This window comes from Netta rufina (genome assembly GCF_964035555.1).
Source record: "Netta rufina genome assembly, chromosome: 1".
In the NCBI taxonomy this organism is placed as follows: domain Eukaryota; kingdom Metazoa; phylum Chordata; class Aves; order Anseriformes; family Anatidae; genus Netta; species Netta rufina.
In genome coordinates this window covers 25,081,899-25,109,366 of record NC_140123.1, presented here as the reverse complement: position 1 = coordinate 25,109,366, position 27,468 = coordinate 25,081,899, and the positions used below count along the sequence as shown (strand labels likewise).

General features: G+C 34.7%; 1 protein-coding gene across 4 annotated transcripts in view; it reads right to left on the bottom strand.

Annotated features, from left to right (window-relative positions):
- Positions 1–27,468, bottom strand: part of NBEA (neurobeachin) — a gene marked incomplete at both ends in the record, with an annotated part of 514,126 nt that overhangs the window by 41,050 nt on the left and 445,608 nt on the right. For all 4 annotated transcript variants that reach the window (XM_084292135.1, XM_084292133.1, XM_084292136.1 and 1 more), the window contains 3 exons: positions 4,807–4,974; positions 14,926–15,078; positions 25,946–26,065. In XM_084292135.1, the coding sequence (XP_084148261.1) occupies positions 4,807–4,974; positions 14,926–15,078; positions 25,946–26,065 (441 nt within the window). The remainder of the gene's footprint in view (positions 1–4,806; positions 4,975–14,925; positions 15,079–25,945; positions 26,066–27,468) is intronic.

Genomic DNA, 27,468 nt, shown 5'->3' with positions numbered 1-27,468 from the left:
CAGGTATTTTGACAGGTGGCTGTTCAGAACAAATATCTGAGCCCAGTCACTTCTCACTGCCTTCCTTTCCTACATGCTTACAATCCCTGTTGGACTAGGGGAATGTAAACTTCTGCTGAAGGTGCAGCATGCTTGCAGGATAGTTACCATGCTGTACAGCTCAGCTGTATTTGCAGCTCACATTGAACATAAGGAAGACAAGAAGTTAGCCTAAAGCATAGAGCAAACCAATAGCTGTGTAATATAATGTTTCACTTGAATTTTTGGAACATTTCTAATCCCAAACAAGATGAATGTCTTAAAAATAAATAAATAAATAAACAAACAAAAGAAAAGAAAACAAAACAAAAAAAAAAACCTGAAATATTACTTTTGCATGAGGCAATACTTAAGATTCTATGATTCTGTATACTTTTGGTATTATATAGGCTTAATCCAATATACCCTATCTGAACATTCCCAATACGTTACTTTAAGTTTGTTTTATAAGGTGTGTTAAAAATAATTTTAGCTCTTCTGTTGCAATTCCTAATGACCAGTATGACTATACTGTTTGTTTTCAGCCACAGCACTTTGTGTCATGCAGATACAAGTTCCTAACTTGAAAAAAAAAAAAAAAAAAAGACAACTTTTGATTTTATATTGTTCAGATTTCCAGGCATTCAGATGCTTGGTTTATGCAAAAATATTGCATAAACACTGTTCTAGGCATTTCAACTTAGATAAACAGAAATTGGGAAAAAATGAGGCTCCTGAAATCTGTAGAAATTCTGGAGAAAAACAGAAGAGGAATTATATTTTCCTAAAGAAATAAATCAATAATGCAATCAATATTATTATTAAATAATAATAATCAATAAATTGCAGATATTATTCTTTATGCATTAACATTCTGAAGTCAGCATCAACACTCTGAAGTCAGCAGAATCTGTTCGGTGCAATGAACTTGGATTATGATGTAAACTAACACTAAAGACAATTCCAAATAACATCTAACGTCCAATATAACTACTGTTTACATATTAAAAAGAGATACAGGCTTTGTACCAGGGATGTTCTGTCATGTTTCTCCACAGGAGTAGACTGTCATGGTAAAGTTCATTATCAATTACTGCTTTACAAGTACAAGATGAGTTAAGCTGTCATAATTTTCTCAGCCAGAGATCCTGTGCTGTCAAAGAATGTCAATTTTTAATCTGACAAAAGGAAGAAAATTATCTGTTATTCTGACCTCTAATTTCTTGACATTTTAATGCTGTAATTGCTGTGGTTAGTGCTGCAACCATGATTTCACCTGTCAACTAAGAATGAATCAATATCCTTAAGCTGTTCTTCAAGTTTTAGCTTTCACCTCACTGCTTTTACGTTAATAAATAAATAAATAAATAAATAAACAAACAGTTGCAATTAAAAAAAAAATAAAAAGAAATAATAATAATAATAAAAAAAAATCAATTTGGGGCCTAAGGAACACTTATTTTGCTACACATTTTTTCTCTTCTTTATTACAATATGAAAACATTTTTGCATTATGTAGATTAAGAGAGGCTACTAGAACTGACAGACCCAGAGAATTTCCCAATTTCTAATCATTAAAGATCTAAACAACAAAATTCAGGTTTATATGTTCTGTGGAGCATTTAAATTAAGGCTTTAATTTTGCTGTTGTTTTACCATTTTACTGTTTCTTTTTTTGTTGTTGTTTTTGTTTTGTGCTACCAGAAAATGACAAAGGTTTTTGAAAAATCAAAATCAGTGTGTTAAATGAAATCAGTTTATTTTACCCATCAAGTGCATATCTTAAGTTCCCAAAGAGTTATTACAGGGACAGATGTATGGGATTTCATAGACTTCTGTAATCTAAAATTAAACGCAATCCCACCGTTCTTGTTTCATCCATTCTGAATTTGCAAAATAGAAAACAAAGACAGCAAGCCAGAGACTCTCTTATACTATATAGGTCAAAAGGTAAAACAGCACAGGATGGGCATTTGTGCAGTGTTAAAAATTAGAGTTCTTTCAAGGCTCCTGCACATGAGGGATAAAGATGTGGGTAATGGAAGGGATGAGCTGTATCATCATTAAATATATTTTCACTCCAGTCAGATGGCTACTGAAATTACACCTTTATCATTCTTAACAGAAAGCTAAGAGCAATAACCACTAAGCACCTCAGTGGCTCAGTGAGGTGCTCAAGAAAAGGGTCAAGCAAAAAGGCCAAGGTATAGCATGAATAGGTCACCAGGTTCTACCTTTTAAAATGATGTCCTTCAATCAGCTAAAAACCTGGATTTCAGGTTTTATTTGGAGCCTCATTTCACTGAACAGGTTCTGCTGGGACTCAGTTGCATATAAAATTAGTTATGGCCCCAGATTGAAGAGGATACTGCCATATCTGTGGCCATAGGCAGCTACTAATAAACATGTATTTATTTGCTTATTTCAGTGTAATTTATCGAGAACATTCACCATCTTCAGGGTAACAAAACAAGGAAGTGTTCCAGTTTATTTAGAAAATAAATATCAAGAGAACTTGAAGGCTGAGATATGATTTTTCCTGGATAACTGCAAAACTCAATTTTTAAGTTAATGCTTCCAAGACACCAGACAGCACCATCTACCACCATAAAACATTAAACAATTTTTTTCATTAGTTGTATAGAATCTAGTGTTTCTATCTTTACATTTCTGTGTTTCTAAGTGGTCTTCATAAGCTTTAAAAGATCCTTTTTGCTTTTAATTTATTTTCTGGAATATCTACTAGAAGCAAGAATAAGAAAAAACGTGTCAATGAAAAAATATACCAGACGATATACACTTGATCTACTAGATCATCTAGAAGTCAAATGCTTTATTACTGGATGGAGAATTTTTTTTTTACTTTCATAAACAGAGCCCAAAGAAACAGAAAAAGGCTCTAAATCTGTCTGTATTTACATGTGTGTTATAACTTCTAATTAAAAACAAATAAAAACACTTAACCTGTTTCCACCAAACCACAAACCCCCACTGTCAGAGCTCTGTTGTAAGAGAAAATAGAGAAAATATACTATTTTTACATATGTGCATAAAACTTTATATATATGCATAAAACTAAAATTCAGAGAATTCAATTTTTTTTTCTAGATATTTTATCTTCTCATTCCTAGCAATGCATTTTATTTACTAATCTTACTTGTGTCAAAGATAAAGTTGTGCTTTCAGAAGTTTACTTGGCATAAATAAAGCCTAAGAAGAGGTTTATATGCTAGTGACTGACAGGGCATGGGTTAGATGTACAAGTGAGTGCACAAAAACACATCCTCCATGAATTTCTTGAAATTTCTGATGACAAGTTATGCATGTAAGTAGAGCCACAGGAGAGCTGAAGAGTTTCATCATGTCATAAGATGTTAAATAAGGTGCACAGGCAGACAGATAGACCTCAATCCTACAAGCTGCCCTGTGGGAGCAGACCTTTAAAGTCAAGACATAGGAGTCTGCCCATGCAAATCAAAACCTTAAGCCATGCAAATCCCTTGTATTCATGCTGCTTGACACCTGTTTTATACTTAAAAAAAAAAACATTGCTCCTTTGTATCTATAGTTTTGGACCTTTTTGACTCTTCTCATGCTCAGATTTAAACGCAGAAAAAAAATTGCAGATGTTAACACTAAATATTTGAGGCAGCAGGATTAATGCATTTGTAAAACTGAGCAAATACTGTTTATAAAATATAAACTTTGCAGTGCATGGGATGAAAATACAGCTATAGCAGCCTAGGGGTCTGAATGAGTTTTTTAGTTCTACTCTTCTAAAAGCATCACAGGTAGAAAGAAAGCGACATGACAAAACCCAATATGAAGTCGAATGTAAATGCTTCCTAGAATGTATTTCTTTCAGAAATCCATAGATTTCTGTCTCTAAGATGTAAAAACAAACAAACAAACAAGCAAACGATAATGCTTTGCCTGGCAATGTATAAATTATTACTGTTTTACATACAGCAGATGGTAGCTATCTGGGGGAATGGAAGATTGTGTGTACAGCTTCATCACAGCAGTACTCATCTAGCAGCTGTTGCTTCTTCACACTTTCCACCTCATTTCAATTGTTTTATCCAACGAATGGATGATATTTGAGAAATAATCATTCAAATTAATAGTCTTACTAAAAAAAAATACAGTCACTGGAGGGAAACCTATATCAAGGTAACTAGAAAAATTTTCTTAAGATTTTAAGATAAATTTGAAATGCACACTCTATTTACGCACGTGCATATATTACACACATATAAGCAAACATAAATGTTTGTATGTACAACAAATAGCAAACACTTTCTATTTTGCCAACATTTTGATTATGCTTTACATGATTAACAGAAGAGTAATCTGAATCATTTCCATCGCCCATCTAGCAAACATTTTCTTATTCACATATAAACTCTCTCCTATATTATCTGACTGAAAAGGTGAGATTTTTTCCTATGACTGTGATGTAGTTTTTCTGTTTAGTTTCTTGGCTCTATTAAGTGAGCTTAATAAAAATAAATTATAAAATGTAGCAGAATATAAATTACAGAAAATATATTACATTATAATTTTCCATATCATAACTGACCATAAAATATATTAGTAATTCCAAGCAAACAAAATACTTTGGGACATCTGTTTTATTGCTAGCTTATTAATACTTGCTTCAGAAGTCACCTAGGCCCCAAGTTCTGAATCACACACCACAATTTTCTGCAGCAGTGAAAGACGGAAAAAGTACCATTTCTTGTTAGATGACAGCAGTTTTTAGAATGAAATGGCATAAGAACCTACCTCCCTGAGGACAGGATCAGTGATACTGTCCAGGTTCACAGAGCCTTCATATGTTAGGTAGTGGAAAACATTGAGTGCACGCACTGCTTCTGGTCCTCGTTGCTTGTAGCCAAATATAAGGTCAATCCACTGATGAAGTTGACATGACACAAACTCACTTTCCAGAGCCTGTAAGTGAAATTTAGAGTTAGGAGGTAAATTCCATCCTGCAATTTCATGCTTAAGTTATGCCTTACCATCTCTTGTTAACTGAAGAAACATAATAGGTATCATTACATTTCCTGTTCAGGCTTATTCGGTATATTTGAAATCCTTCAAATATTAAAAACCAGAATTATATCATGAGAGAAAAGCTAAAAAGATATTCTTCTTTCATTCAGCTTTATATCAAGCTAATTTTCTTCCCAGCTACTGGCTTTCTCCTAGCTGCAAGGGTTTTAATTATTAATTTTTGGGCTTGTCAAATAAGTTAGCTAATTTGTCAAGAGAAACTGATGAAAGTGGGAAAACAATTTCATAAACGCAATCTTCCAATCTTCTCATTTTCCAACTAGTTCTAATTATCTTTATATCTAAAATGGAAATTTGGGGATTAAAAAGCTGTATCGGCAAAATGAGATTCTGAACTCTCTGTGTGAATTATGACTAATTTCTCAAAGGAGAGGAGAATTTTTCACACTCATTTCTGATATGAAGTTGTCTCACTGGGGAAAAGACAGGCCACGACTAACTAGTTTAAAAATGGCTTCAAGGATTGCCACTCTGTTGCTCAGCATATGGAAAGAGACTAATATTAGACAGAGGAAACTGATGACAGCCTTACTGTTGAGTCTGCTCCAATCAATACACCTTTATCAGACTTTATTGGAATCGTTTACAGATACCACTGCCTGAACTGGAACTTTCAAGTCTGAATGCATTATGCAGTTTCTCCTTACACCTCTACCAGACTAGCTGACTGAGAATTTATTTAATATGCCCTGCTGGTACACTCATTCCTTCATTCCCAACACTACCTTCAGAGAAGGTAACAACTGGTAGTAAATAACAACTGGTAGTAAAAAGATTTTTTCTCCATTAAAAAAGTTTTTTATATGTGTTTTTGTCCAAAATACATCACAGTCCTGCCTTTGTACTCTATTGTTCCCTTTGATCAGAGCAGGTGAGGTTTGGTTCCTAGCTCTAGGAACTTACTTTAATTATACAGTTAGAAGAAAATGAAGTACAGAATCACAGACTGGTAGAGGTTGGCAGGCTCCTCTGGAGGCCCCTGGTGGAGGCCACTAGAGGACCCAGCACAGCAGTGCTGCCTGGTGCTCAGAGGGAGCCTCCTGGGTGCCCGGCTTTCCCCATTGCCTCCTGTCCTGGCACTGGGCACCACTGAAGAGGGTCTATCTCTGATTTAAAAATAAACAAATAAATAAATACTAGCTTTAATACAATGTGTTACGTAAACATACATATCAAGCTTACTGTTAATCAATACATGACAGGTAGAGCTGGCAGCAACCCTCTATGTTACATTATCTGATACTTCTAATTCTCAGATTGTGACTTTTGGTGTTTTTTTTTGTTTTTTGTTTTTTTTTTTTTTAGTTGTTGTTGTTTTTTGCTTTGTCTTGAGTTGTTCCTAGCACAGTGCCATTACTCAGTGGAAACACTTTCCAGCTAGGACAAATTTTCATGTCTGCCCCAGGAAAGTTTAAATTTCATAGAGAGATAAACTTTGTAAAAATGTATTTTCATTGTACTAATTTACATTAAAAGGAAGCAACTTTAATAAGTAATAATCACCAGACACTAGAGTACCATGTCACACACTGCCCACCAGCAGCAGCCCCCTGCCCACCACTCCACAGGCAGGAACAGCGGCCAGCAGAGAAAACCAGCCATGTCTGCCTCCTCAGATCACTATGCAATCATTCCTCAGACATTCCCCCTAATGTTCCACGTGGAAGAAGAACTCTCTATGGTGTGGTGGAAATCTGGACTCTTTTCTGTCAAAATCAGTGAATGTTATTTCTGAGGAAAATCGATGGGAAGGCTGGGGCTTAATAACTGACATGGAACTCAGTTTTCAAGGGCTGACATTCAGGATTGTATAAGAAGCTACAAACAAATGTTGCAGAGAAATGTATAAAATGTGTTGTTCCCTTTTTGAAATCAGAGGCTATCACATGCAAATTGTGACTCATATTATTTAAGTAGTGTTAATGTTATTTAACACTAAATATTATTAGACTAATAGTATTTAGTTTCAAAGTGTGTCACCCCATAAATAATTAGAAATGTCAGATCCATGATTATATTTTATTGCATGCATGCAACATGATATAGTTAGTTACTGCACGATCTCATATAATATTTTTCATAGGACTTTTACCTCATTTAGTATGCAGGATGATAGCATGCAACATATAAAATTACATATGCAATGGCAATCATAAATAAAGCATTTCCTAACTTTTAAATGCTCAATTTTTAATGTTACTTTGTACATAAGAAAATTTAAAACAAAATTTAAAGCCTGCTGTATCCATCCATTCCAGCATCCATTTCTGACCAACTTACAATAAGCAGCTCAACTGTTCTCTTTCTCCTCCAAACTTTGCATATTTATAATGTTCGTTTCCAGCAATATCTATTATTTATTTATTAAAAAGAACTTCATGGAAAGGAAATGTTAGGTGTTTGCTTTGGTCAAAAATAGCATCTTTATTTCTAGAGTATGCAGAACATTTTAGGAAACTGGCAAAACTTTCAGATAAAAGTAGACTATTCAAAGGTTGGACAGTAAATTTGAAAAAAAAAAATGCTTGGGTCAAATCAGCATATTTCACCCATTATATTTTCTAACATCCTCTCCCACATAGTAGGTAGGAGAATGGAATGCCTAAGTTATGTTTCCCTGAGGCAGTTTCAGATTGCATGACCAGCCCCTACTTAGCAGCTTGTCATTGCCAAGAAGGTCTCAGTGACCCTGGCAGGTCTGAAGAACTTCTATTTCACATGGATGAACTACTCTTTAATAACTTACTACATAAATGAGGTACTTTTCCATTGCAGCGTGTCCTGTCTTCTGATTTAAGCAGATTTATTGTACTATGTTTAGAGGTCTAATGCTTTAAGGGTTTGTATGCTGAAATGCAACACAGGATTTGGGGAAATTTGTAAGGGGTGAAGCCCAAAGGGGAGGCTGTGAGGATGTTTGGTCTGGCAAGGGGAATACTTGCCAGTCCCCGTGGTGGAGGACTACTGTAATGGGGATTTCAGCAGAGACGGGCTGCTGCCCCTCCACATAGGTCCCTCCTGAAAATTTATGAGTGTGTCACTGTCAACAGTATATGGTTTGGTTTCTCATGAATATTCAGTGCTCAGTGGGGAATAGGGTGAGAGAATTTTTGTGTAAATATAATTTGTAGGTACAATAGCAACAACATGCAGAAAAAAAAAATCTTTAAGATAAGCTGTTGATGGCCCTACAGAAGATGGTATTTAAGAAGATTGTGGCTTTAACATATACTGGGGATATTAATTTTGTGAGCATATTTTCAATCTGAAATATGACTAAACAAACAATCAAAAAAAAATATTACTTATATAATTATATATGTCCTGGTGAATATGAGTCATCACTGTGCCCTTGCTGCCGAGAAGGCTAATGATATTCTTGGCTACATTAGGAAAAGTATAACCAGTAAGTCAAGATGGATCCTTCCCCTCTGCTCTGTGTTGGTAAGGCTGCACCTGTAGTGCTTTGTCTAGCTCTGGGCTCCCATATGCAAAAGAGACCTAAACACACTGGAATGAGTCCAACCCCTGAAGGGAAGGTGCAGAAAGGCCAGAGCCAGGCTCTGCTCAGTGGTGCCCAGTGCCAGGACAGGAGGCCATGGGCACAGCCGGGCACCCAGGAGGCTCCCTCTGAGCACCAGGCAGCACTGCTGTGCTGGGCGGGTGATGGAGCCCTGGCTCAGGCTGCCCAGAGAGGCTGTGGGGTCTCCTCCTTGGGGATATCCATAAGCTGCCTGGACGTGTCCTGGGCAGCCTGCTCTGGGTGTCCCTGCTTGGGCAGGGGTGGCACGAGGGGCCTTCAGAGGAGCCTTCCAATCTCAGCTACGCTGTGATGATTTTAGTTAGTCCTGTGTGGAGCCAGGAGTTGTGCTTGATGGTCCTCATATAGCCCTTCCAACTCGGGATATTATATGATTCTGTGATTCAATGTGATTCTATATAGTACAGAATAGTATTTTCTATGATATATATGTATATTAATGAAATCACATATATATTAATAATGATATAGTATTATTTATGTCCTTTAAAAAGATTCTCACTGAATCTCACAGAAATAAGCTGATATCCAGTTTTTTGTTTTCTGTTATAACTAACAATAGAAAAATGTCGAGAGATAAATATTTTGAAATAAAGGTACTGTGTTTCTTATGTGTTTGCATGCAAGTGTATGCACACATGTTCCACAAGCTGAAAATCTGACCTGTAACTGTTGTAAAATATAAATATAAATTAGTGAGTTGATGCTTATGTATAAGCTAAAAAAAACTAATATTAGCCAAGTTACTGCTTAGTGAGATCAGGTTCTATAACTATTTTCAATTTCAATTCTGGGCAAATTTCATAAATCACTCCTCAGTAACACTAAACCAGGAACATCTGAACATCTACACTTTCCACTAGATGTCTGGCTTAAAAAACCTAGGCAATTGTACTTACACTAAATTACCCTCTCTTAAATTCGGAGCTTTGTGCAGTAAGAAGGTAGCACAGTTTCCCCTTCTATCATCCTAATTTGGAGTTATAGTGACGTTTTATAGAGATTCCAGTAGGAGGCACTGTTTTTTATTTTTATGCAAACCATGTGTTGTGTAAAGTATCTGGAGTTCTACATTTATTATATATAAATTTATATTTATAGAATATACTATTCCAACACCTTTCTATCACATGGGCATTTTGCATTTAGCCAGGTATTTTTTTGTCCTGAGAAAAGCATTGAATGTACAAGTTCTCTCAGCCCAGTATTTCTTTACTCATGTAGCATTTCTTGTACTGATTATAAGAGTAAACCCTTTCTCAACTGATCATAAGAGTAAAAAGGAAATACTGATATCTGGAATTAGTTCTTTTTGTTTAAGCAAAGTACTCTTTTAATAAAAGTGAGACGGAAGAGCATTGTATATATTTGGGTTATTAAGGGATGTTTGCACAGAAACTGATCCTTTACATGTGCAGCTTTGACATTTAAATAAATTCTTCAGTGATATAGAAAGTTTCAAAAAAAAAAAAAAATCCCAATGATTTCCCAGTTTGGTTGAAACCCCTGTGAGCTGAATGAGTTTAATTGTATTAAGGACAAACCTTGGCTATACACACAAAAAAATCAAACAAGCTACTAGTGATGAAATAATACAAAATCTTATCTACTGCTTATCTGCTAAGAAAGGAATGTCAGCTGCTGCTGAATGGTGAGCAGAAAAGATAAATCTTCCAGATCCTCGCAGAACAGAGATTTCATAATAGAGGTATCTAATGACTATTCAAGAAGCTTTTTAATTATGAAATACTATGCATGCTTCTGAATAGCCAGGGAACTGTACAAAAATGTAATTGGCAGCAGAAGAGTGTAAATAAATCATTTCAAAGACAGAAAGAAAATTAATCATAGTAACAGTTATGTAATAGGAACAAAATATGTATAACAAAAACAGGACACCATTTAGGCTTTCAAAAAAATAATTTATGTGAATGCATTTTACTCAACACTGTAATTTGTAATTTAATATGTGCCTAAGCCATAATGAAAATATCATTATAATTAACTTTGAATTACACAATATTGCATCTTTTGTTTCCAAACTAAAGAACGGTTATTATAAAAGCTCTGCTTCAGTGTTTCACAGTGGTGTTCCCCGCCTTGATTTAACATGCTTGACTTACTGACTGAATATGCTCTATTTCTGGCTCTCAGGACTGCTCCAAGTCTGTGGGGACTGAGAAGCTGAGCAGGACTACAGATGCACATCTGTGGAAGGTTTTATGTGTGCTTTTTTCTTTTTTTTTTTTTTTTTTTTTTTTTTTTTCCTGGTAAACTGGGAGATTATGATTGATGAGCCCAGCATTAGGGTAATGTTATCAGGGACACTTTCTGCCTCTGTCCTTTGTGCCATCACTGAGGTCAGACCATAATCATGTTAGCATTGAACATAGTGCTTTATTAATGTTTCATGAGTAAGTCTGTAGTAATCAGTCTAGCGTTGTATGGATAAATAAAACTGCTACAACAATCTCTGATGTATACACTGAGTGCTTTAGGATCTGCTGCATTAGGTCTTAAACATAATGGGACTGACTGTCTTTTCCAGTGTTTATAACAAGTCTAATTTTCCAAAGCTTAAAGTCATCTCCTTTGATGGAAATCAATTTCCACTTCAATTTCTGTGTTTAGTTAGAAATGTATAACACCTGACTGAAAAATTGAATAAAACACCCCAAATCTACCTTCCATATATTAATCTGAACAGAATTTTAGTAAAGCTTGTTAATCAATTCGTTAATGTATGCCCTTTCACGTCACTGTCTCTGTGGTGTTTGCTAGGCTGTTCTCTGCTTGCTTTGGTATGCCTTAAGATGAAATGCTGAAATTATCACTGTTACTAAAAGAAAATGAGCAAGTAGGCCTTATAAAAAGATTTGTATTTATTCCCACATAAAATTACACTTTATATACGCTGTCAGCAAGCAAAAATATGTATGAACAGATTAAAATATTGTCAGCTAAGGAGAAAGGAGTTCCCACTCTATGTGACACAGTACTACATAGGATCCTTTCCAGTGAAATTAAACGACTACTGCTGACTTCATTGGACAAGGGATCAGGATAACACTTACTTGAAATATTCTTCAATTTTCTGTGGCTTTCCTGTAAACCTCCACTCTACTCACTTTGCAAAGCTGCTGTAGAAATTCCAGACTTGCACAAGCTTGCTGTGTTTTACACGTCAGCACCACACCCGGGCTAGCTTTTTTTTTTTTTGAAATAGATTCTTGTGTAACAGCCAGAGCTTGGCCTGAGGATGACCTAACTGAATAATACATCTGCTGACCAGCTCAAAACAAGGACTCTGATGTTACGTAGGGAACGTCAAAATTTCCATTTTTTATATATTTGTTCCCTACTTTGACCTGTCTGGTTTTAGTGACCAAGATATGGTCTGTTTGCCCTATGCATTAAAACCCTATGTGAGGAAGTGTTTTTTTTTTTTTTTTTTTTTTTTTTTCTGAAAAATTATTACATGTTTTTCAAAATGTTATTGTGTGTCTTCTTTCTACACATATTTTCTGCATTTTCCATGAAGGGGATTATCCTACTTTATCTGCTTGCTACTTTGTAATAAGCTTTACAAAGAACTATGCATATATAAGGCTATTTTAACATCCTGAAGTTATTCACATTGTTTCTATCCTCTGAACTGCTTCCAAATGCAAATACTTCTTTTGTTATCTAGTCACCCAGAAGTGAATCCAGTATTCCAGGTGCAGTCTCAGAAGGCCCATAGGCAGGTACAACTGTATACATCTGCTGTGATGCAACAATTCTCTGTAGATGGCATCCAAATACATTGGATCCTACCTGGTGTTGTATAGAATTACAGTGATATCTAACCTAATTGCTGTTCATTAACACCCTTCCCTTGCTGCTGCTCTCTTTTGGTACTATTTTTGTTTCCAGACTTCTGCTTTTTATTGAATATCTTTAATTCTTTCCTCCCAAGGTGATTTCCCATGTATTTTCTGCATCTAATTCAAATAAATCCATGCCTCTTTCTCGTGTTCTCTAAGCAATTTCCAACTTTATTGTCATTTGTAAACTTCATCAAGCTGTTCACTTCAAGACAGTATGTATCTGTGTAGAACTGAACTTCAACTACTGATCACGCTCTTGGTAAAGTAGATGCTGGGATGAAGAAAGGCCACACAGAAAATGCCTCCAGGTGAAACTGTGTAATAATGGCATGATACTCACATCTGTGGGGACAGGGGTGGAAGGTTGTGATACATAAATGAGATCATTTCTGATTTTAGAAATTGGAAAATTACTCAATTAGTTGAAGCCTGTAATTTAAATGCTACAATCTTAACACCAGCTCATCTGACTCATGGCAGTCTGAGTGTACTTATACACATATGTAATCAGTTATTAGTTCTATTACAGCTTAATATTTAAGAAGTATTTCCAGCTTTTAACTACCAGCCCTTATTGAAGTTATAGTCACGAAGGGGCATAAATACTGTACTTTAAATTCACACAAGCATCTGTTTTCTTCAGCAACCATAAATATCCCAGAACAAAAGTTTTCTATAGAGAACTCCTATGTTATTTTCTAAAAAGTAGAAATTGCACAACAGAAATCAAACATACTAAAACTAAAGATTTTCTTCAAGTGATCTCTTATCACATAGCACCTTTTATCCTTCCACCTTTGTGGGAAGATGGAGAAGCACAATCTAGGATATGAAAAGGAACATTCTTTATAAAATTTCCCCAACGGAATTAATCAGTATGCATCTCACATTTTATTTCCCCAAAGATGGCAGTTTGTTTATCCTCTGCCACTATGGTATCAAGCTTCTGTTCTTACAGACGTCAAAACTAAACCTCTGGTCAACTTCAGCGTAATTACTCCTGGGTCCGGCTCAGGTTTCACCACAACCACAACCCAGAAAAAGGGCTCTGTGAAGTGAAATGGGCACCCTGTAGGTGCTCACCTGTAACTGCGTGTACAACACGAGAACAGAAATAAAGGGTAGTGATCCTTTTAGTCCACACTATTTTATTTTTTTTTCTTTTCTGGTAAAACTGCACTTGAATTTATTACCACTAGATGTGACAATTACTTGCTTTTGAAAACTTGTTACAATATATGCATCTATAAGAGAAAGCAGCCAAGAAAAAAAAGGAAAATGTTGTTCAGCTTCTTCCTTCCAACGATGGACTACTCCCTGGAACACATTTCTCGTGCTTTGTTTAGTGCTTTTCATAAGCCTGAAGTGACGAGGTTGCCATCACTTCCTTAGGAGACTGCTGTACATATGTCAGATCATTTACTGTTCAAAACAGACACTTCTAAATCACACACATCTAGGAATAAGTTTGTTTTTATAACATTCCTCTATTCTTTTGAACTTTAGATGTCTATTTTTCCACCAACCCCTAAAGAACAATTTTCTTTAAATACACATTTCTTGAAATTAAATTGCCAAAGTGATCATAAGAAAAACAACATTGCTAGACATCCAGTGTTACCACAAAAGCACTGTAGGGAATAATGCACAAGCTGAATGGCTCTGCAACTGTATGGAAACCCATAGCTTCAAAGACTGTTAAAGTAGCATAAATAAGACACATTTTAAGGAAGATCCATTTCAAAAATACAATCATAAATTGAACTATTACTGGCCTAGGCATTAGAATATACCTTGCTTTTCCTAAAAATGACTATAAACATACTTACATATTAATTCTATCATTAATGGATATCATTATCTGTAAAGCAAAGGCAAAAAACCAAAACCATCCAACCAAACAAAACACACACACACTCACACACACACAAAACCCAACTACCAATACAGATAAATGTTTTTTCACGCTAAAGTTCTTCAGACATCGTAATGATTTACATCAGAGCATTTCTTTTGCAAAATTTCTTCAGAGACTGCAGTTGTCGGCTAATGTTTATATCTCTACACTTCCAGTTCATCTCTGATGAATGGGAAGTACATAGCTTCCAATGAGAAAGAAACATAATATTTCTTGCAATGCATCATCATTTATAACAACTTTAGAAGGCAGTGAAGAGAAATAGACTTAAATTTTTTCAGGCTGTCCCGCAGCATCCAACTCACACCCACCTGATGTCTTCTCATGAGAGAGTAAAAACACAATTTTATTGTAAAATAAAGGGTTCTGTCAAGTAAGATAGACTGTAAATTTTCCTTCACTTTCTATTTTATTTATTTACACCTAGCTATAAAGATATGAAAAAGCAGCTTGTTAAAACACACAAGTCCTAACTCAGGCTAAATTAAAGTGCTGCTTACCATCCTGTTGATGCGTACAAAGTCTTCAGGCTTCTTGGCCCAAGGGGGGAGCTCAACATCATTCACAACAACTTCATCTTCTCTGATTCCTAGATTATAGCCATTGCTGTTGACAAACATCTCTGGCAAGTAGTAAAACTCTGGAATTAACTCCTAGGAAGGAGAACACAAAATGAGACCTTACATTTGTAGAGAGATTTTTAGAGGGCAGCACCCTAATGGTGCTGCTGGAATCATGTTCTATAGTAGTATTCATGAAAGCACTCCTATTTTGCATATGTTTCTGTGCATATATTTAAGAATTTTTACAATCTGTTTTCTTGTACTTCATAAATTTTTCATAAAGAAATATTCTTTGTTTTTCCCATACCTGTTGTCATAAAAAGCAAAAGTTTGGCAAAGCAAAGCAAATCAGTGAAGGAGACCTCTTCAGAATAATACATTCAAGAAAATGTATGGTGATCCTATACAGTACTATAAATGAATGGGATGTTTTAATCAGCATTTAACTATACTATTTATAAAGGGGGAAAAGGTTGCTGATATAACACTGTATCGATTTTATTTATATACTTTAATGCTTAAGAAGAGGTGGCAATTGATTACCTATATAAGGTAATTAATTCAGGGTAAATGACCATTTTTACTGTAATAAAGATTCAAAAATACATGGAGAGAAAAATATCACTACAGTGGATGTTCTTAAAGCATAAATACATGACATTAAAACTGTGAAAATTCAATGACTGAGTAGCTTAAATAATCTGTGGTGTATTAATGTACTATAGATAAGTTAGAGTGGGATGTATTTCCCAATTTCCAGATAGCTAAATAGAAATGCATTTTGACATAATAAACATCTCCATATGTTGCTATTATTTTAGCAGAAAGCATTGAACTGAAAAAAAAAAAAAAAAGAAAAAAAAAAAAAGCTTTGAACTCCACTATCTCTTTTCTAATATCCAGGCATGGATTAAGTTCTCTAAATTCCATTGTTAAAAGCACTATAGTATTCAGTTGTGTAACATGATCAAAACTGATGACACAGCACCAGAAAACTGAACCTCTTTGTGGTCCTTTCAAGGCTGCAGACATCCAGAGCGTAAAAAAAATCACTGCAGACACTAATTTATCTAATTAAATCTGATCTGCAGCTCCATAGAGAATAGGAGAGTTGAAGCATAGATGGTACTTTCAAGTTTATTCATTAAAACCATATATTTATATGAATATTTATGTTATAATTTAAGTATTTGGGGGGAGTCAATTTACTTGTCTTCTTCACATCATTTTAATATACTACAAATAGTCTGAATTCAGATTAGACTAAAATGCATTGCCAATCAATATCTAACCCCTAGCCAAATGCAACAAGTTTGAGTTTGAATGGCTCATTACAAAATACAATTTCAAAAAACCATAAATGTTTAAAAATATTTGATGTGGTAAACTAAAAGAGCAACCAGAGCAATGCAAAACAGAAAACAATCCTGAATATCCTATAAGGTTAAAAGAAAATAGATGATTTTACTGACAATCTTAATTTTGATTGTATACCTCTAATGGTTTTCAGGAAAAGCAAACTTTTCCCCTAAGCATGATTCACTAACTCTCAGGTTCCCTGAGAGCTCAAAGAAGAAGGAATAGTCCTCAAAGTTGGAGAACACTAGACACAAATCTTTCTAGAGCTTTCTACTACGAATTTTGGACTAAGAGCTGGCCACAAAGCAACATGTGCTACAAATCACTAAATGACAGCCTCAAAGACAGGTCAAATTCCAGAATGCTGAAATATTACTTATTCAAAGCTATATTAAAATTATTATTCAAATGAAACATAATTAAGTGGTGAAAAAAAGTATAACTTTAAAATAAAGTGCATTTCTGTTTTGGATATAAGGCTTGAAACACCACTGTTTTTTAACTTTTTTTTTTTTTTTTTAAATACAGTATGGTGATGTGCTAGCTAACCCATAATCTCAAACAGCAAGTATGTTTATGATTCCTTCAAAGATATGTAAACTCAACTTTTCTTTTTCAGTTTTACAGATCCTAGGATCTAACTGAATTTTTACATCTAACGTACCCAAAAGATTTACTCAGAGTGACCCAGAGACACATCTAGTGTTTAACTGAATTCTCCTAACCTTCTGACTTCAGTGGTATCTTGAAACACAGAGATCTAAGTCACTGAATATTTTTTATGGTATTTCCATTTAGAAATTTTATCTTTGTTGCTATTTGCTTTCAGTGTAATTTAATGTTCCCTTGTCTGGTATAGCAGCAAACATAAATAGAAACAGAATAAATAGAAAGCATGTGATTAACTTTCTTCATAAGATTTATTGCATTGTATACATTTAGCCTGACCTGTCTTATTCCTGTGTTCTGGAAACTAACCAGTGCCAGACTTCTAAACCCTCCTGAAATAGCACTCTCTAGAACCCTAATCACTTCAGTTACACATCTCCTGCTTTTTTTTTTTTTTTTTTTTTTTTTTTTTTTAATTAGAGTAACTAATCTAAATATAGCATTGCAAAAAAAATTAAATAAAGCCACTGTTATAGCCTCAGCATTCTCTTCAATGTTATTTTTAGTGCAGCCTACAATTATGTTTGCTTATTTGAATACTACTTAGCATTAATTGAACCTTTACTGCAGATGCAAACAATGTCGCATGTGACCTTTCCCAGTTACATATTTCACATATTTTGCATTAACCACTCAGTTTTCTTTGATATCGTCTGGTATGCCTCTTAAATTTTGTTGTCTTCACTACTGACTACATAACCACACCACTTAAAAATATTTCAGCTAAATCCATCCCCTTCTCATTTCCAGATACTGAGTACTATATACTATTTACTATTTACTATATATACTTTATACTATATACTATTAATACTATATACTATTTATACTATAAAAAGGGCCCACTGGAAAAAAAAAAAAAAAAAGGCATTCCATAACCTGACAATCTTTGCAAAATAGCTTCAAAATATGTCTTCAGCTACTTGGAAGCACAGAAAATACAGCTAACCTAGAGAAGTGTGATATAAAGATCATTTGCTTTCATGCATCTATTCTGCGTGTTTTGAAACTTTATTAATTTCAAAAATGAAAAAAATAAATCTCTTCTACCTGCTGCTGACAGCAGGGGATGAGTGAGGATGGAAAGGCAAATATTCCCTTTCCCAGAGCCCCTGAGCATGCTTAGCTGGGGGAGCACAGACTGGGGACAGCAGAGAGAGGAAGGGTAAGCAAGGACAGAGCTGGGAGGCTACTGGGAAAGGCAGGGAGCAGACAGGAGGGAACCTCTGTGGAGACAGAAAGATGACAACCAGGGCCCAGGGAGAATTGTGTTAACCAAAAAGCCACTGAAAGCTGGAAGAATGAAGGAAAGGATAACACCAGCAAAGGCAAGGCTTTTTTGCAAAACCTATTTACATTTTTCTCATCCAGAGCCTGAGTTTTCTTTGTTTCACAAGTGGGGTTGTTTCAGTTCATATTTTAATAATGCACACGGGTAGATACAGGCAGCTCTTTGGGTGTTTTTCCTGTTCAGGACAGGGAAGAAATATCTCAAATACGGTTAATGTTGAAATGTGACCTACTCCATTCCTCACATTAAACAGATATTTGTCCACCCTATTGTTCCAGAATCTGACTGACAGCAAGCCAATAGTCCTTCCTTTAGTTGACTCTATCATTCTCCATTTGAGCAAGTTTTACCTAATGCCTGGCCTGAATCTTTCTTTACATGATCTAAGCTTATTTTCCCTTGTCCTAGACACCAATCCGTAGTGAATACAGAGAATCAATTACTCTTTCCTCTTTACACAGCTTATTACATTTGGAAAGCATTTTCATGTCACCTTTACACATTTTCAGTTTCTAAAAATCAAAATAAGTGACAATGATTTTACCTTCTGTATTGTTACATGGTTTAAGATTTTGTTACAGGTCTGTAAGATATTCTTTGCTTCTCCCCAAACTAGTCATTAGAAGTCATTATCAAATTACTCCTAAACAGTGCATAACATCATTTATTCCTCTATATACTTTGGCCTTATTATATTTTGTCAAGTGCTCATCAAATAGAAGTCAACCTCAGTGGCCTTTAGATTAAGATGGCATACTTCCTTGACAAGATCTGCTATTTTTTTATTCCTTTTTATACAGAGCAGAATTTACCATATAATATATTTTCTTACACCATTTCCATCCATTAGAAGGGTCATTTTTAAACTCACCCTTAAGGTGTGTTTTGGGAGACTCAGAAATTAGCAAGGGAAAATGCATCTCAGTGATAGTAGGTACACAAGAGGATGGGACACAGAGGACTTTCTGTCTCCCATCCTGCTCTCCACTTGACTCGGCTTGTTTGATAAATGGATCTTTAAAACTCTAATTTCACCTGGAGTGGTAAAAGGTCAGTGTAAACCCAGGCCTGTGCAAAGGCATGTTTGTTTGAAACTACTATGATTTTGAGAAAGTTGTGGGTTTTTTTTTCTTCTGTAAAGTTTTTACATCAAGCTACAAATTTTCATAAAAGACAAATCTCAAAATACTGTCTTCCTAAACTGCAAACATTGAGTGAGTCAGCCAGTGTAAAATAAAACATGAAAGAAAACATCAAGAATAAAATGTAAAAAAACTTCCCCAGAAGTTACCTCAGTTTATGGGCATAAAATGAGGGAATGAACGGAACTAAGACACAGGATCAATATTGGGAAAAAAATATATTTTAAAAACATTCATAGACCAATTGAGCAATTTACATGCATGCTGTTATTGTGTGCCATTCAGCTGATATACAATTTTGCGTTAACTGATACAGTTCAGTAAATTTCTTTACTTTTTTTTTTTTTTTTTTTTTAATTGTCAAAACATATCAAAGGATCTAAATAAATCTTTCAGACTACATGACCTGTCATGGGTAATTTCTTACCACAATAAATATCTAGAGTTCAAAGAGTTAATAAAAATAGGGATTCTAGTGATCTAAATCCATTTGCAGTAATTTCTGTCTAGTTGTCCTTGACATTTCACAAGCTGGTAACCTCCTCTGCTCCCCTTTCATTCACACTTCTAATAAGACAGGTTAGCTTTCTATCATTTAATAGTCACCACCTTTCAAGCTGCCTGAGATGCTTGGCTCTTCTCAGATGAAGAACAATGCAGTAAAGCTACCGAGGGGTGTAAAAAAAGGTAAAATGAATATTATAACAGACATTTCTTGTCTGTAAATGCGATCTCTAGTTTATTTTAATAGCTATACTAAAACCCCAAGGTATAGTTAACAGTATTATATGCCTTGTGTCTTCATATAAGAAAACATCCCCAAATGCATGTTCTAATTTACAAGCTTGTGACAAATCCAGGCTGCTGAGAAATTAAACTTTAAAAATATGTCTTGGAGTGATAGAGGACCACTATTAACACTATCATAATTGTATACCATTTGAATCACATCTGACGTTTCTGTTTAATATGTTTTGCTAAGGGTATACCATTTTATGGCCTCCCAATGAAATCAAATCCAACCCAGACGTTTTCACTTTTCTAATATAATTCACTTCAAGATTTTAAAGCTGCCATTTCTTTTTCTTTCTTTCTTTTCTTCCCAAAAGGTTGATCCCCTGGCATCCATTAATTCCACAAGAGCCCAGTACTGGGTCAATGAGTCAGTCATGAGTACCTCCATTAACTGCATTAATTTACACTAAGGCACCTTAATGACATTTTGTCAGAGCTACCTTCTAAACACACTATTCAAAAAGTAATATAACAAGTTTGAGAGGCATTAGGAAAGATTAGTGCCTGAACTGGGAGTTCTGTGGAAATCAGCGTTACCAAAAACTGAAGAGGTAGGGGGGAAAAGGAAAAAATGTGAAAGCTGACTGGCCAAGTTATGGTCATTTCCGGGTGACTTGTTTCCTCAAAGGTCACTCCACTAACATTCATTCCTAGTCCAGCTTGTGCTGATTATCTGGAGAGAAGGTCGATGTTGATAAAGGGAGACAATAAAATAAACTGTTATCCAGGTAGTCCCCTGGGTGTTACCACTCTCACGTAGCACACACTGTATTAATTCTGTTCACTGTAGGTGAACAGGTCTCTTTGAAAATGAACCAAACCAGCCCAAATGTAGCTAACAAAATTGCCTAAGTAGATCTTAAATCATCCACTGATCAATAACATATCACATGCTACATTTTTCAAAGGTGGCATACCTTTTGTCACAATTCAAGATGTATCAGTAAGTGCAAATTATGGGTTGTTTTTAGACTGATCAAACTACTGCCACAGCCCTGTTTTTCTTATCTCAATGTAAAATAATTTTGTTCCACAGGAGACTCCACATATGCAAAGGGAGAGAAAGAAGTAGGGAGGAGGGAAAGAGAGAGAGAATATGAGAGGACACATGCATATGGAAAAAGGGGACTGACCCACACAACTGCAGCTTCCCAAACAGTTATACATTCATTTGCAAATGTCAAGTATTTATTTTTTAAAATTTAATGCAACATTCTTTAAGTGTGCTTTGGAAGTTTTCTTTAAAATATCCTGATTTTGCAGAAGAACACTGCTGTGGGAAGTGTCTGCAATGCTTAAAACCTCAATTTACTAGTTAAAATTGACCCACTTCAGAAGTGACTTCAGCACTTCTTAGTCCTCTTTCTTAAATAATAACCCACAGGGAAAAAAATAAACAAATAAATAACACAGATTTCACTTTTCTTAAAAAAAATAATTTTAAAACATTTTTAATAGACATGCTAATAAAGAATTAAGGCTAGTCATTGAATATGGCACTTGAAAGTAAAAACAGGCCATTTTACAATATGGCTTTGAAAAATGTCAGATTAATTCATTACACACACTGTTTTAAATTATTTCATAACCTGTGCCACAGTAATTAATGAGATTAGCAAGATCAGAGATTAAATGTGCTTAAAGCAGCTCAGATGAATTTAAAATATACGACAGGGAATACATGAATAATGAACATTTGCTGTTCTTAACACTTTTGAAAGTTTGCTACTTTGATGCACTGTCCATATTCCACATGCCTCATATATGTAAAGCCTAACAAAATCTCTAGGGTGGGAAAACCATTTCCAGCATGTATATCACATGGGATCCACCTCATGTGCCACTGCCAAAGATCTACACATACAGTTTTGTGTGCAGCCAGTAAGAAGCTACACAAATATGAGGAACACTTGGACAGATAGCATGCTTTAAGATTTTATACTCACATGTAAGCTCTACACATCTTTTCTTTAGCACAGCATTGACTTGCAGGACTACTATATAAATATTAGATGCTATCAGTCAGCTGAAAATGAATGTTTGGTTGCTTCATGCTTACAGAGCTGAAGTTCTTTAATTGTGCAAGACAGAGGTTGCTGTGCTTAGAAGAGAGCAAAAATGGGTAGGAATTTTGAGGGGGTTTCTTGGTGGCTCCTCAAACCTTTTCCTGTGTCTGAAAACCGATAAAAATGCATAAGAAGCCTGACAGGCATTTCAAGTAGGAGCACAACTGATCTGAAAAAAATGGGGTATTTGTAATATTAATAATAGTTCAGTTTCCTGTCCTTTTTCAGAATGAACTCTGAGACCTCAGGGAAAAGTTGGCCCTGATGTCATGGCATTGAGAAACGCAGTTCATTAAGATCTTAAGCAACAAACAACAGCAACAATTAGCTGCTATACTCATTCTTGATTTATAGCTAAGAAACACAGGCTCTACAAATGGAAAGGGCCTACAGGGTCAACTAGCGCATCCTCTTGCCAATTCATGATTGTCCCTGATGTTTTTCCACTGTTTTACCAGTCTACACTTCTAAGAATCTTGAGAAATAAGGATTTTATCACTTTGTTTTGTGAGGATATTCAAATTTCAAGAATACTCTCTTTCTAACTTTTCATGCTCTGTTGGTAAAGTAAACATTTTTCAGGTTTCCTTTAAGATTTACCTCTTTGTTCCCTGGCAAACAATTTTCTCCCTTTCATACAGTCCCATGTTTCATAGCATTTATGTTACCATGTCTTCACTCTTAGACATTAATTGTCCCACACATACGGGCTTTTTTTCCTGTATCCAACTCCTTAAATATATTTGTACTGCTCTTATGGCTCCCTCCGGTTTCAGTATATACTTTCACTAGCTGTTCTCCAGCAGAGCAAGAACTCAGGATTTGCTTTATACAGCATGCATACATATAAAAAATCAAACAAGGAAAAAAGAAAAACTTGTGTTCTCCAAGAACATGAGAGCTATGAAACAAATGAAAGACTAAGCAAACTCCTTCAGCTGGAATTTAGATGCCATGATATATTTCAGTTGCCATAATGCTAAGCATGTAGCTTTGGTCTCATTGTAAGCTTTCCACTGTCCTGCTGATTTTCAAGGTTCCTTCTTAAAACTGAACACAAAACAGAAATGAATTTATATATACTACTTAGGCTACTGAAGTGTACTAAAGACTTATTCCAGTAGTGAATTTGTATCAATACATAATAAATTAATTTGATGATGTGATGTATTGAATGCTGTTACTAAATACACCTACAAATCTCTTTTCCTTTCTACCTTTATTTATTTATTTATTTTATTTAAACAGCTTATGAACTTTTTCTATTTGCTTTAGCAGCCCTTAAATTATTTAGTTTATTTTCAAATCTGCTTTTGTCTATTTTTATCTTAAGCTAAACCAACTCATAATAAATAAACTCAAGGTTAATTTCTAAACTCTACTGCCCTGTATCTTCATTAATTAACAAAACCATATTTTAAACAGCATCTTTAATCCCTGAAGTATCCCTGAACAGACAGGCCAGGGATTATCTGGAGAAAACATTTATTAGCTAACATACCTCATCTGTGCCTCCCATATTAGATTTTCTGTAATGACTTAGTTCCAAGTAGTATTTCTTTTTCTAATGGCATAACAGAAACGTATATATATAACTAAATCTGACTCTGGGGCTCAACAGAAGAATCCCAAATGTATGCTAGAATAAATTATTTTACAATCTTGTCCCCGATGAGACTCTGACCCTTAATTGTTACTAATTTATCCAAGCTTTCCACAGCTCCACTCTTTATGTTTAATGACATCAAAGTACATAGCTATACCATATCTTCACTTTTTTTGCCATCCTTTTCTGAAGGCAAGTACCTGTGTTTGAGTACTTTTAAATATTTTTTTTTATCTGAATAACTTTTTTTTTTTTCTTCTAATAAAAATACATATTTTTTTTTTTTTAACTACAACAAAATTCCTCCATAATTCCTGCATCTTTGCAATATCTGGCAGCAGTAGTTTAAATTACCCCACGTGGTTCACAAGGCTCCTGGTGTTTTCATAAAACATTTCAGTTCCTTGTTTTACTGATAACTCATTTGGTTGCTAGTTTAGGAACAATCATTTCACTAATTATACACCCTACTTGAATATAAACTCTCCGTCTGTCCACAGATACTCCTTTATCTTTTGCTATGCCTTCATGTATTTAACTGCCCTCCTCCTGTGTACTAAAACCAGGAAAGAAGATTACAGTCACTTCCAACTGTCTTCCCTTATTCCTCAGTTTAAGGCTCTTATCTGTTATTTCAACCCCACTTCTAGGAGGCCATTCCAGTGGAGTACTAAGAAAACCAGGTTTTATTGTAAATGAAAAATAAGAATGTCATAAATGTGAATTCAAAGAAATTGCTGCATGTCAAATTAGTAGATAGTAATTTGAACTCCTTCCAACAAGTTTTGAAAATATATTTTTTTCATTCTTCCTTTTTTTAAAAAAAAAAAAACACACACAAAAAAAACCAAACTATTTGTCAAAAAGGTAATACCAGTAATAATACTTAAAATATTATTGACTTTAAGAGGAGCATAAATAAGTATGAAATGGGTTTTAAGAGAGCTAGGTTAATTTCTTTTCTTTAAAAAGCATTTTCTACCATATATTAAGACAACAGTATAATTTACAATTCATTGTTCTAACTAGAAACTGAACAAGAATAACATGGTTTGTCCACATACACTTCTGAGACTGCTAAAATATTTATGCAAACATCTCTGAATTAAAACTAAATCAACAAACTTACTTCTTCTTTTGTCAAGTTAAATAAAAAATATAATGGTAATATGACCCTGCATTTCATTATGCATTTCCTAGTATGAGTGGCAGTACTGAAATAGAAGAGATATTTTTATTTTATTTATTTTATTTTATTTTACTACTTTTTTTTAAGGTAATATATAAGTTAGAGAAAGCAATTATGGGTATACTTCAGTTTTTGCCCACCTTATTATGAGAAAATGAGAATCAAAAATGGATAACAAAATTCAAAATATTATAAGATTTTGGTTTCTTTCTGATAAGGTTCCATGTACACAAACAATAGCCCTCTGTATTTAACAATAGGTAAGGAATAACAACAGTAAAATCACCCTGCTCTCCGGCTGTTTCTGTATATCATGTAGAAGTTGTTTTAATCTAATGTGTATTGTTGCATAATACCCCCAGGCACAGTCAAGTAAAAGCTAAAGCTGTACAGAAAAGCCAACATTTTAAATGGGTCTTGTCATTAATGCTTTATTAATTGCCCCAGGCAATGCAAACCCAGAGCTAGGCAAGCTATAACAATATGACACTTTAAGGTCAAATCCAATTCCTGCTGTGTTTTATGGAGTGGGCCAAATATCGAGTTAACAGCAGGAAAGAACAATTTATTGGGCTTTTCTCCATCTCCTGATTATGTGATCTAAATTAGATCAGTTCAGTTGTTTTTCTATAAAAACAAAACACCTTTTGTCCACTCAACTTCAAAGAATCTTTGATTGTTTCTATTAGAACAATAATCTTTGGTAACATCTACTTTTTATTTAAACTAAATCTAGTATACTGAACGTAAAGATATGACATGCAAAATATTCTTTGTCACTACAAGAAACAAAATACCATAAATGAAAATACATATTAGTTCATTTAGTGTGTATGTTACCTTCACATCTGAGGTATCTCTTTGGCTGTTTCTCCAAGACCTGGCTACTGAAGAGAAGGTTCGATCTGGGTGGTCAAATTTGCCATCATTTGCATTTAGAAAGAATGTTGTAAAGGGCTCCTGTAGTCAATGAAATGAAGACAGATTAAGAAAACAGCAGAAGGAATCATGACACAGGTTTCTAATGAAATCCAAATGACTTTTTCAGATCAAAATAATTCGTAAAGGAAGAATTAAAGAAAAATATGGCACTTCATATTTATATCTATGCATGATAATCTGTACTGAATATCTTAGTACATTTATTGGTGCTAACATATTTTGCACACATAGATCCTGAGCTCTAGTAGGAAAGGCTATTTTATATATTCACTCTGCCATAAATTTAATTATCTATCAGTGGCAGACCTATGGATTTAAGTTCTAGTTCATGCTGGTTGCCTACTTCACTGCAACCATTGTGAACACTCTATGTGTTACTTATGTTTTGTTTACCTTTTGTAAGGCAGTATGTCAAAATAAAATCTTAAAAAATCCCCTGCTTGGATTTTCCTTTTGTTTTCATTTAATTTAAAAGACCTCAGAAAGTTCAATTTTTCCTCCTGGTGGGCAGAATGGCTGTACTTAACATTTTGAGGCAGTTACAACTTTATCATTATTTAAGGGCAGCCAAATGTCAGCTACGATGTTTTCCCTGCTCAAAATATTCTTCATCTATGTGCCAGGTTTTAAGAAAAGTATACAGAGTATATACAGTGTCTACAGAGGCACTCAGAGCTGAACTATTTAGAATTTTTATTTTTGCTAATTCTATCTGAAACCACACTCCCAATACTTACTAATGGAAGCAGCTATTAAGTTTTGGGTAGGAAGAGCTCAAGTCTTTGACAGTCTGGAGAAGCCATTTTTATGTCACTGCTTAAGGGAAGGGTTTGACAGTGGACCAAATCCTTAATTTGACCTGATTACTGAGATTATTGCTAACAACCTGGTTTTCCAGAACCACACCACTAGCTCTCTGATTCAATTAATATTTGGCAATATGTCCACATGGATGGAAACCATTTCTTCCTTTTCTCCAAAGTACTGTGGTGAGTGTTTGAAAAAGTTTTATTCCTTCCTTTAAATTCATGCCCAAATTTATTTCTGTGTATGTCTGCTTATTTGGAAACTTCATTAATCTTCAAAGCAGTTCCTAATCACCAGATCATAATTCATATTATAGCATTACATAGCTACTATTTGAGTTTTATTACATTTTTTGTTTCTGAAACTTTTGAATATAGCAGGGGATTCTTGAAGAATTTTTGAGGAAATTATGTCACATTATACACATTGTATTTAAATTATCCACGATTATAGAGGACTAAAGTAGTTCAGTTTCACTAGCATTTAACAGCTAAGAGATACATAAGGAAAGCATGGATGCAAAGGTATTGAAAGAATTCCAAATGAGGAGGAAGATGGAAGGTGAGGGAATTCCGATTTCCAGAGATCATTTTTTTCTCAAATTTTTCATCCTT